At 41.3% G+C, this 12,179-nt stretch overlaps 1 protein-coding gene across 4 annotated transcripts in view; it reads left to right on the forward strand.

The window, feature by feature from the left end:
* ZFAND4 (zinc finger AN1-type containing 4) overlaps positions 1-12,179 on the forward strand; it is an 82,747-nt gene that overhangs the window by 37,076 nt on the left and 33,492 nt on the right. For 3 of the 4 annotated variants that reach the window (XM_084904735.1, XM_084904736.1, XM_084904738.1), the window contains one exon: positions 3,561-3,747. The exons of the other annotated variant lie outside the window; for it this stretch is intronic. In XM_084904735.1, the coding sequence (XP_084760861.1) occupies positions 3,561-3,747 (187 nt within the window). The remainder of the gene's footprint in view (positions 1-3,560; positions 3,748-12,179) is intronic. 4 annotated transcript variants of the gene reach the window in all.

Raw genomic sequence — 12,179 nt, forward strand, 5'->3', positions numbered from 1 at the left:
ATTTTTAATAATTTTGCCTTTATCAAATCAACATTTTTAAAATTAAAAGCTTGATGTTATCTACCTTACATCATTAAAATCTTTGTGAGCCCAGATCTAAAACTTCTCTATATGGATTTGAGAAAACATGTTTTTTAGCTATTTAATCTTATTTAAAACTTATGATTTAGAAAGTATTTGTATTATTTGAGTTCCAGTAAGTAATATTTAGCTTTAAAAAAATTTTTAATCAACCATTTTAAAACAGCATAGAAAATACTTTCCTTCCTAAAATTAAAATTTATCTTAAACTATACACTGAGTGACCAGATTATTATGATCTCTGAATGCGTAATAATCTAGCCACTCAATATATATATATATATATATATATATATATATATATATATATATACTTTTTTTTTTTTTTTTTTTTTTTGAGGCCCAGTGCATGAATTTGTGCATGGGTGGGGTCCAGCCAGCCTGGCCAGGGGGAGGGGACATGGGCAGTTGGCCAGCCTGCCTGCTGGTCAAACTCCTGGTCAAGGGGACAGTTTGCATATTAGCCTTTTATTATATAGGACAGGGGTCTTCAAACTACGGCCCGCGGGCCACATGCGGCCTGCAGAGGAGTCTGATCCGGCCCGCCAGGTTTTTTGGGCAGTGAGCGCAGCCGAGGTGTTACAGTAGGAATTAGTAGTTCATATAGTCTGGCCCTCCAGCTCTCTGAGGGACCGTGATCTGGCCCCCACTTTAAAAAGTTTGAGGACCCCTGATATAGGACTAGAGGCCTGGTGCATGAAATTAATGTGTGTTGGGGGGTGTTGCTCAGCCTAGCCTGCACCCTCTCTAATCTGGGACCCCTTGAGGGATGTCCGACTGCCCACTTCTAAATGGGCAGTCAGACATCCCTCTCACAATTCAGGACTGCTGGCTCCCAACTGATCGCCTGCCTTCCTGATTGCCCATAATGCTTCTGCCTGCCAGCCTGATCACCCCCTAACCACTTCCTTGCCAGCCCGATTGATGCCTAACGTCTCCCCTGCCAGCCAATTTGCCCCTAACTACTATCCCCTGCAGGCCTGGTCACCCCCAACTGCCCTACCCTACTGGCCATCTTGTGGTGGCCATCTTATGTCCACATGGGGGCAGGATCTTTGACCACATGGGGGCAGCCATTTTGTGTGTTGGAGTGATGGGCAATCTGAATATTACTCTTTTATTAGATAGGATAGAGGCCTGGTGCATGGGTGGGGGCCAGCTGGTTTGCCTTGAAGGGTGTTCCGGATCAGGGTGGGGGTTCCCTTGGGGCATGGGGCAGCCTGGGTGAGGGGCCTGTGCTGGTTTGCAGGCCAGCCATGCCCCCCCAGTAACCCAAACGGAGGCCCTGGTATCTGGGAATTATTTATCTTCTACAATTGAAAGTTTGTAGCCTTGAGCAGAGCCATGCCTCTGCTCGCTCTGTGGCCACAGCCATTTCTGTTGGGATTTATTTAACTTCTATAATTGAAGCTTTGTTGCCTTAAGTGGAGGCCTAGGCCAGCCAGGGCAGGCGGAAAGCTTGGCTTCCTCCATTGCCAGGGAAACCCAAGCCTCCCTCCTGCTCTCCGTGGCCTTAGCCATCTTGGTTGGGTTTATTTGCATATTCACTCCTTATTGCGGGTGGCATGGCTTGTGGGTGTATCGAAGTGATGGTTAATTTGCATATTATTTTATTATATAGGATAAACATTAAGTGGCCAGATTATTATGCATTCAGAGATCATAATAATCTGGCCACTCAGTGTATGTATAAGTTTTATGCCTGATGAAATCTAAGTCATTTTTCTGTTATGAAAATGTGTGTACATACATATACATATGTGTATAAACATATTAAATCCAGTGCTTCCCTAAGAAAGGCACATTATATTGATTTAAGTAAGGTTTCCATGTGGCGTTAAGTAATGACAATAGCATAGGTTTTTATTTCTCATGAATATAATGTGGATATCATTAACTTAAAACTGGCAAGAACTTGTTTTTAAAATGTCTTTTAATATTTATGCATTTGTTCTGACTGGGAATCAAATTGTGACCTTCTGGTTCATAGGTCGATGTTCAACCACAGCCACACTGGCTGGGCCCCAAACATTTTTATGAAATAAACTAAATCCTATTATATTTCTAAAATTTTTGAGTTTTAGTAGTGGTGGTATTGAATTTAGGATATGAAAACATCTTTAATGTTTTTACCTTGTTACTTTCAGAGCTCAACTTTACTTACAATTTTTTAAAATAGTGCAGCAATGTGATTCTGGTAACAAGTCAGCTACTTGAATGAGAGTTATGGAGTTATGGAGTTTGAGAAATTATTGCTTCTTTTAGGAAAGAGCAAATGTTTCTTCAACTTGTTGTGAGAATGCCTTTGGGAACTATTTTATTTCCTGTAACCATTACTTAAACACCCAAGTGTGGAGTTAGGGCTTTTAGAACATTCACCCCAAGAGCCAGCAATCTCTTCAGGCCCATTCCCAGGAGCAGAAGGACTGGCTGCTGTGCACAAGAGCAGGTTGTAATATCATTCAAACCCGAGGACATCTTTGACTTGTAATGCCCGTCAGTAGTGAGGACTTTGCCCCAGTCCTGTGCTCTGACTGGGCACATGGATGTGTTCTATTCCAGAATAACTCGGCTCCTGGGAAGACGCTTTTAACAAACAACATTCTGATCATTAAACACATTGCGGTTTCAGTACTTAAGTGGCCCCTTTGTTTCTGAATTACTATGTACTTTTAATTACCTGACTGCACATCAAGAAACGGCTCTAAGCCGAAATTGGTTTGGCTCAGTGGGTAAAGCGTTGGCCTGCGGACTGAAGGGTCCCAGGTTCAATTCCGGTCAAGGGCATGTACCTTGATTGTGGGCACATCCCCAGTAGGGGGTGTGCAAGAGGCAGCTGATGGATGTTTCTCTCTCATCGATGTTTCTAGTTTTCTATTCCTCTCTCTTCCTCTCTGTAAAAACTCAATAAAATATTAAAACACACACACACACACACACACACAAAAAAAAAACACACACACACAAAAACAAACAAACAAACAAACAAAAAAATGGCTCTAAGAGGACTCAGCCTCTATATAAAACCAGAAAGAAGAAGGATTCAATTGCTTCTCACTTCTAATATGTCTTCTAATTATGTGTGTGCTTATTTTTTAATATAAAGTAAGTGGGATTTATATTGCTTTTAATTGTTGATTGTTGGAATCAATATTAGAAAATATAGGAAGCAGAGGTGTCAAGTGAGACCAATTATGTCATAGAGTCAGCAACTGTACAGACTAGCAGTATAGGAAAAACCTTGTGTATCTTTGTACCTAACAACAGAATAATGCATTTCATTTATTTCATATTAATACAACATAGGGAATACTGTATTAACTATAAAAGACCAGAAACTTTTTGAAGAATATTATATGTAATATATTGTATGCACAAGGTTGTTGTTCAAGTTCATAATATTATGTCCTGTCACTGTACCAAGATGCATAAAACTTGATAGAAATTGAAAGCTTGTTTATCAATTTTTCCATTTTTAGTTCCTATGGAAGACCCACTTAGGGAGATGGCTGAGTACATGGATTCCAGTCAAGATGAGGTCTGGGAGAAGACCTCCTACAACAAACAAGTTACATTTTTGGTATACCGAGAAGGAGAGCAATTGAATTTCTTTCGTGTAGTAGATAGGGGAGATGGCACTTTAACACCATTATCTGAATCCTTAAGGTAAATAAATAGGTTTTCATTTGCATGTCTCACTTAGAAAAGGATAACATCATACAATACACTCCTTAAACCTTTATGTTAACCTTGTTTTGTCAAAATAATCTTATTATATTCACAAGACTAACTAAATTTCATGCATCCTCCTCTATTCCTGTGGCCCTAGCATGTGATTCTGAAATTGATTAATACTTAGTAATTTTTAAAATTGAAATTTTTAAAAAATATGTTTTTATTTATTTTAGAGAGAGATGAGAGGAGAGGAGAGAGGAGGAGGAGGAAGAAAAGAGAAAAGAGAAGAGAAGAGAAGAGAAGAGAAGAGAAGAGAAGAGAGAGAGAGAGAGAGAGAGAGAGAGAGAGAGAGAGATGTAAGAGAGATACATCGATTGACTGCCTCCCATATACACCCCAACCTGGGTATGTGCGCTGACTGGGAATTGAACCAGCAACCCTTTGGTGCACTGGATAATGCTCAACTAACTGAGCCATACCAGCCAGGGCTGAAATTTCTTTATGGAATAAGATTTTTCATACAAAAGATTTATTTCTGTAACATTATGAAACTTTAAGATGCCTACTAGGTTAGAGTCTTGTTATAATAGTGTGTTACTATAATAGAAAGGGTTAAATCTAAAATTGGTAGCTTTTTTCTAAATTTAACTCTGCTGCTTAAAGGTGTATAAATCTTACTCTCCAGTCTTATTTTTCTACTCTATTAAGGGGCGGGAAGGAGTTATCTGTATATATAAAAGTCTATGCAACCATTGCAACCAAATGAATGACTGAACAGGCTGTGTGGGGCGAATAGTTCAGCAGGGGGGTTAGTGAGGGGCGACCAAATGACCAAACAGCAGGCTGTGTGGGGTGACAGTAAGGGGTGACCAGGTCAGCATGGGGGGCAGTTGGGGACGACCAGGCATGCAGGGGGGTAACCAGGCCGGCGGAGGGGGGGGGGCAGTTAGGTGTGACCAGGCCAGTCGGGGGGAAGGGCAGTTGGGGGTGACTAGGCCAGCAGGGGGACAGTTAGGAGTGATCAGGCAGGCAGGCAGGTAGGCAGGTAAGCAGTTAGGAGCCAGTGGTCCTGGATTGTGAGAGGGCTATCTTAAACTAGCTGTTGGACATCCCCTGAGGGGTCCCAGATTGGAGAGGGTGCAGGGTGGGCTAAGGAAACCCCCCTTCCACGAATTTCATATACTGGGCCTCTAGTATCCTATCTAATAAAAGAGTAATATGAAAATTGACCATATTATACCTACACTATACCTACAAACCCCATCCACCAGCCAGTCAGGAGCAAATATGCAAATAAACCCAACCAAGATGGCTGAGGCCACGGAGAATGGGAGGGAGGCTTGGGTTTCCCCCTGCCCTTGCTGGCCCAGGCCTCTACTTAAGGCTACAAAGTTTCAATTATAGGAGGTAAATAAATTCCAACAGCAATGACTGCGGCCACAGAGTGAGCAGAAGGCTTGGCTCTGCTCCAGGCTACAGTTTCAATTGTAGAAGATAAATAAATCCCAGATACCAGGGCCTCCGTTTGGATCACTGGGGGGGTGGGGCATGGCTGGCCTTCAAACCAGCACAGGCCCCTCGCCCAGGCTGCCCCATGCCCCAAGGGAACCCCCACCCTGATCCGGAACACCCTTCAAGGCAAACCAGCTGGCCCCCATCCATGCACCAGGCCTCTATCCTAATAAAATTGATCTGTAATGACATTTTATGTATTTTATCTTGGCCCCCACCCATGCACCAGGCCTCTATCCTATCTAATAAAAGAGTAATACTCAGATTGCCCATCACTTCAACACAAGATGGCTGCCCCCATGTGGTCAAAGATCCTGCCCCCATGTGGACATAAGATGGCCACCATAAGATGGCCTGCAGGAGAGGGCAGTTGGGAGGGACCAGGCCTTCAAGGGACGGAAGTTGGGGGTTACCAGGCCTGCAGGGAAGGGCAGGTAGGGTCGAATAGGCTGGCAGGGGAGCAGATAGGCATCAATCAGGCTGGAAGAGGAGTGGTTAGGGGGTGATCAGGCTGGCAGGCAGAAGTGGTTAGGGGCAATCAAGAAGGCAGGCAGGCGAGCAGTTGGGAGCCAGCAGTCCTATCGGGATCGGGTCTGAGCAGGCAGTCAGACATCCCTCAAGAGGTCCCAGATTGGAGAGAGTGCAGCCTGAGCTGAGGGACATCTCCCTGCCCCTGTGCACAAATTTTGTGCACCGGGCCTCTAGTTACTTATAAAATTAGAAGGATACAACCTAAATATAGGTAGTTAGGCAAAACATTTAGAAATCAGAGTAGGTAACCTATAGGTTTTTGTGCACTTTGTCTTTTTATGATTTTTTACTGCCTTTCACTTAAGTCACTAAACATTTACTGAACTTTTTGTAGCATGTTTGTACACTAGGCACTAGGTTACAAAGATGATTATTCCTCCCTCCTGGAACATGCAGTCTGCTATAAATAGTACCTATAATATACTGGTGGCAATTGGTATAAAAGGATATCAGCATCTCTGGAAAACCAGATGAGAGGGGCTTCATTTTGCTTGAAAGGAGGGGAGTTAGGGACAACCTCTGAAAAGAAGCAGCTATAAAAGAGGAGTTGGAGTTTGCCAAACAGAGAAAGGAGCAGTATTACAGGTAACTAAATTTAATCCACAACATGAAAAGCTAGTGCAAACCATTCATGGAAAAGATAACTTGTCTGGAGAACAGTTTCTGAGGGTCTGGAGTCCTGGCACAGTTTAGCTTGGGGCTCTGCTCAGGGTTCCACAAGCTGCAATCATGGTTTTGGCAAAAGTGCACTCTTCATTGGAGGCTTGACTGGGGGAGAGAATCTGCTTTCAAGTTTCAACAAGTCACAATGTTGTCATAATTCAGTTCCTGGGGTTTCTGACTGAGGGCCTGTTTTTGTTTGTTTGTTTGTTTGTTTGTTTTGCTGGCTATTGGCTAGAGGCTGCCCACAGCTCCCTTTTGATGAACTCAAAATCAACTGATTTAGGACCTAATTTACATCTGCAAAATCCTTTTATTTTTCATTTAATCTGTTGGCTAGATGTATATCATAGGTCATGCCCATGCTCAAGGAAGGGTTGAAGAGTGTACAGGTGTGAGCATCAGGGATCAGAAATCATGGGGATTACATTAAGATTCTGGTCACCACAGAGTGCTATGGGTAAGAAAGATTAGACTCCTCTTTGTGACCACAGAGAACAGACTGTAACAAATGAGTGTTGACTGATGATTTTAACGTGTCAGGGTCTGGTTAGCACTACAAACGTGGCACAAACATTTGGGCTTGAAGTTGAGAAGAGGGAACAATGAGAGCTGCAGCCTTAATCCCGCGTCTCTTATTGGCCAAGAATAGAATTTCATTGCACTGGTCTCTGTGTGCTGGCTCACTGTTGTTTTGGTTTTCTTTCTTAAGAACATTCTCTTTTGGCGCTCCTTTCCTAAAGGAGAGGACCTCAGCTCTCCACTTAGGATGTAAAGCCCTTCACTGCCTCTCGTTAGCAATTTTTCAGGTTTTTCATTTTCCATGCTTTTACACAACTATTTCTCTTTGCTTGAAAAAAGTCATTTTCTTCTTTACTTCAATTTTTTCTCAGTCAACTTCTACTGTGTTTTAGACCCAAAGTTGTTATGAATTTCAATTAAAATTGTATTATTGTTCCTCTCAAGGTAATTTTTAATTTCTCTTTTCCTTTCTATTCACTTACCAGAATTGGTGAAGAATAGAATGGATAAGAAAGGGGAACTTTCTGGTCGTCTCTTGAAGGAAATTTATCTTGCTTATTCTACAGCAAGGGGCAGCAAACTTTTCTGTAAAAGGCAAGATAGTAATTATTTTAGGATTTCTTGGCTAAGAGATAAAATCAATTATAGATATTTATATAACTAGAGAGATAAAAAAAATTCATATTTTTACTGACAAAATTTAGAATATAAGAATAATAATTGAGTACTCTGTGTGTGTGTGTGTGTGTGAGAGAGAGAGAGAGAGAGAGAGAGAGAGAGAGAGAGAGAGAGAGAGGGAGAGATTGAGGCCTACTAATGAGAAGAATGGAATTATTCTTTGTGGGAGTAATTTTTGGGGTAGAAATCCAGCATTGCCTATCAAATTGGCATAATCAGTTGCAAAAATTTATTTGTTTAAAATTAATTTGTAATGACATTTTATGTATTTTATCTTGGAAAGTTTATTTTCATGCAGATAAATACTATCAAATACTCATGAGTATATGATTTTTAAATATATATATAATTTTATTCATCTCTAAGACTTGTATTGACTACCAGGGGGCAGACAGTTGACTGGTCGACCAGTCACTATGACATCCACTAATCACCAGGGACATATGCTATGATCAGTAGGTTAGCTTGCTACGGGGTTCCAGCTGATCAGGACTGAGCGAGATGGGCAGACATGCGCTGGAGCCCTCCCAAGGTCGCTCTTGGCTGGCCAACCTCCTGCATCCCTCCCTAACCCCAGTCATGCACTGGTGGGGTCCCTCGGCCTGGCCTGTGCCTTCTCACAATCTAGGGCGAGTGACTCCCTCCCCAAATTCACAAATTTCATGCACCGGGCCTCTAGTTTTTAAATAACTATTGATGTTGCTTCCAATGATGTCAACTCTGAGAAATTGCTCTTGCTGAGGAGTAGTCTTTAAACAAGTTTATTTTTTCTGGCTGTGGTTTCATTTAATTCTGTATTGGTAAACAGATTTTCTTGCTTGTCTAGTAAATAAACCACTTAGAAACTTTTTTTGGTTATAGTCTCATTTTTTATTTTTATTTATTTGCTTGCTTGTTTGTTTGTTTGTTTTAATCCTCACCCAAGGATATGTTTAGAAAGTGGAAGGGAAGATGAGAGAGAACGATAGAGAGCGAGAGAGAGCGAGAGAGAGCGAGAGAGAGCGAGAGAGAGCGAGAGAGAGCGAGAGAGCGAGAAAGAGCGAGAGCGAGAGCGAGAGCGAGAGAGAGAGAGAGAGAGAGGTGAGAGAAATATCAGTTGGTTGTCCTGACCTGGGGTCAAACCCACAAACGTTTATGCACATGGCACTCCAGACACTATTGAATTATGACTATGCCACTGGGATTTGTAGTGTGCCAAGCCACAGTGCAAAGCAATGAGAGCCCCATACACTTCGGTTGTGGTTTTTCAACTCTGCTAGTGTAGTGCAAAATCAGCCACATGTAGTATGTGATAAAGTGATATGGCTGTATTCCAACATAACTTCATTTATGGACACAAATTAAAATTTCATACAATTTTTACATGTTATAAAATATTATTTTGAGTGTTTTTCAACTCTTTAAAGTTGTAAAGACCACTATTGGCTCACAGGGCATACAAAATAAGTGGTGGACTGAGTTTGGCCTGTGGCTATAGTTTGCTGACTCCTGCTCTGAGAAAAAACAGAGAATTTGATTCATTCCAGTATAAAACCTAGTATCATTTTTAGTCTCAAATCTTTTTAGTTAATCATGTTACCTTCCTGCTTTTCTAAGTATGATGAAATAGAGGGAGGCATTGCAAAACCTTTTCTGTGAAAGTCATATAAGGACTTGGCTTCATAATGAATCATATTCACCTTGAAATATTACATTTGCTCATCTCTTATTCTTTAATCATAGTATTAGATTAAAAGATATAGAAAATTAGCCTGATTTGACTAAGTGGGTAGAGCATTGGCCAGTGGATTGAAGGGTCACAGGTTCGATTCTGGTCAAAGGCACATACCTTGGTTGCAGGTTCCTCCTTGGCCCAGACCCTGGTCAGGGCTTGTGCAGGAGACAACCAATCGATGTGTTTTTCTCACATCAGTGTTTCTCTCTGTCTTACCCTCTCCTACTCTCAACAAAAATCAATGAAAAAATATCCTCAGGTGAGGAGGATTAACAACAAAAAGATACAGAAAAGGTTAAATATAAGCATTCAAGGAAATATTGAGTGAATTTGTATTCCCAAGTGAATGCCCTATGTGAATATATTAAACTTGATTTTCTACTGTTAAAAAAGGAAATGTTTAGAAATTCAAGAAAATACTTAGAATATCCTATCTAATAAAGAAGGAATATGCTAATTGACCATCATGCCCTCACAAGATGATGGTGCCCACAGCCAATAAAGAGGGAATATGCTAATTGACTGCCACAACCTCACAAGATGGTGATGCCCACTGCAACAAGATTGTGACATCCAGTCCCCTCAGCCCTGCCTCATCCAACCTCAGTTTCCCTATCCCCTCAGGCCCACTTCATCCAGCCAGAGTCCCCCAGTCCCCTCAGCCTCACAGGGGAAGGCAGTTGGATACAATCAGGCTGGCAGGGGAGGACAGTTGGAAATAACCATGCTGACAGGGGAGTAGTTAGGGGGCTATCAGGCTGGCACGCAGAGTAGTTAGGGGCAATCAGGCAGGCAGGCGAGTGGTTAGGAGCCTGCAGTCCTGGATTGTGAGAGGGATGTCCAAGATTGGAGAGGGTGCAGGCTGGGCTGAGGGACAACCCCCCCCCCACCCTCCACTGCCATGCATGAATTTTGTGCACCAGGCCTTTAGTTTAATATAAAGAAGGATATTTTTAGATTAAATTTATAAATTACTATGTTATCCTAGTGTATATTTTTCCAACTAGAAAAAATTATGATTGACTTCTAACTGATCTCATGAATCTAGGCTTTGTGAGGGAAAAACACACACAATAATGTGATTATTTTAAAAATATTAGGTGAATCTAAGTGTTTTTGATCCTCTAAAATGTATCCAATGAAATACTTATCATAATTGTACTTTTTTTATGTGCACATAAACAGTAAAGGACCAGTTTTTAAGTTTTTAAATTTTTTTAGTAAGGTTGAGTCACAAACTTCTTTCAATATTCATTATGGGTAAGTTGAAGATAAAATAGCTCAGGCTATAATAGAGAAGGCCTTAAAGTTCAATTATTTCAGGGGAACCCAGAGCAGAGCAGATTGAGTCCTTCCTTCCACCTCTAAGGGGGAAGTGGCAGAAATCTTCACTCAGGCCTCCATCTCAGGTAGAGTTAACCTCAAGACAAGAGCCTTCTCATACTACCAGTTCTGTTCCTTTTCTGGGTGCTGTTGTTTGGTGCCTGGGAAAGCAACAGGAAATAGTAGAAGGAGTTGCCTTTGGAACCAGACAGATGGGGATTTGAATCCTAGGTCCACCATTTATTAGCTTTTTGGCCAACAAAATTACCTAACCTCTCTCAACTGCAGTTTTATTTATACAGTGTGATATAATATAATCTTATATAGTTTTTTGTGAAGATTATAAAAATATGTGAAGAGTACCTGGCAGAATAGGCATTTAGTAAATAGGCATTTAGTAAATTTAGAGTTGTGCCTCTTGTGTGGATTTCCATGTGGTAGGAGGATCTACGATAGGTAGAGGCATTGGTCACAAGGCACATACTAGGAGCTGAGCTGGTGATGGGATTAATTCCTGCGTTCTTCCTTCTAATAGTCACGCCTGCTGTGCCTGGAACCAGCCCTCAATTTCATAATGTCATCTCTTTCACCATATAAAGTTTAGGAGTGGGTTATTCACCCTCTTCTTTGCCTTTGTGTAGGAGTAGTATGTGTTTAGGAAGGGCTATAGAATATGCCTTATCATAGCTATCCAAATAGTTTTCATTCTTATAGCCAAATAGAATAAGAAATCTTATTAACCCTCAGATTCTTTAGCAGACACATTAGATTTCCTATAAGTAAACAAGCCACAGTGAGTAACACATTTTTTTCTGTTCCATTTAAAACTTGAGTCATTCTTCAAACATGGTGAACTTGTGGGTTTCTTTCAAACATTTACTAATTTTCTCATTGTTGAAAAAGCTAAATTTCTCCCTCGCTGGTGTGGCTCAGTTGGCTGGGGTGTCACCCCTTACACCAGAAAGTTGCAGGTTTGATTCCCGGTCAGGACACATATCTAGGTTGCAGGTTTGATCCTCAGTCGGGAGTGTACAAGAGGAAAAGAATATCTCTCTCTCTCTCTCTCTCTCTCTCTCTCTCTCTCTCTCTCTCTCTCTCTCTCTCTCTCTCTCTCTCTTTTCCTCCCTCCCTCCCGTCTTCCCTTCCTCTCTCCTTTTTTTCCTCCCTCTCACCCTCCCTCTCTCTCTCTCTTACCCTTCCTCCCTCCTGCTCTCTCTCAAATTAATAAAACCATATCCTTGAATGAGGATTTAAAAAAATTTAAAGAAGAAAAGTCTGAATTTCAATAGTGTTTGTGTTCAGTTCAACAAACATTTTTTGAATATGTGCCAAGCATTGTGCCAGGTACTAAGACTAGGAGATGAAAAAGCCTAGCAACTGCTTTCAACTGTACATATGGTGGAGTAAGAGGGATGGATATGTAAATATAAATATGAAGATAGTGTGATAAATGCATTGCATTGTGTAGTCAAAGAAAAGGGAT

Source organism: Pipistrellus hanaki (genome assembly GCF_964339955.1).
Source record: "Pipistrellus hanaki genome assembly, chromosome: 14".
In the NCBI taxonomy this organism is placed as follows: domain Eukaryota; kingdom Metazoa; phylum Chordata; class Mammalia; order Chiroptera; family Vespertilionidae; genus Pipistrellus; species Pipistrellus hanaki.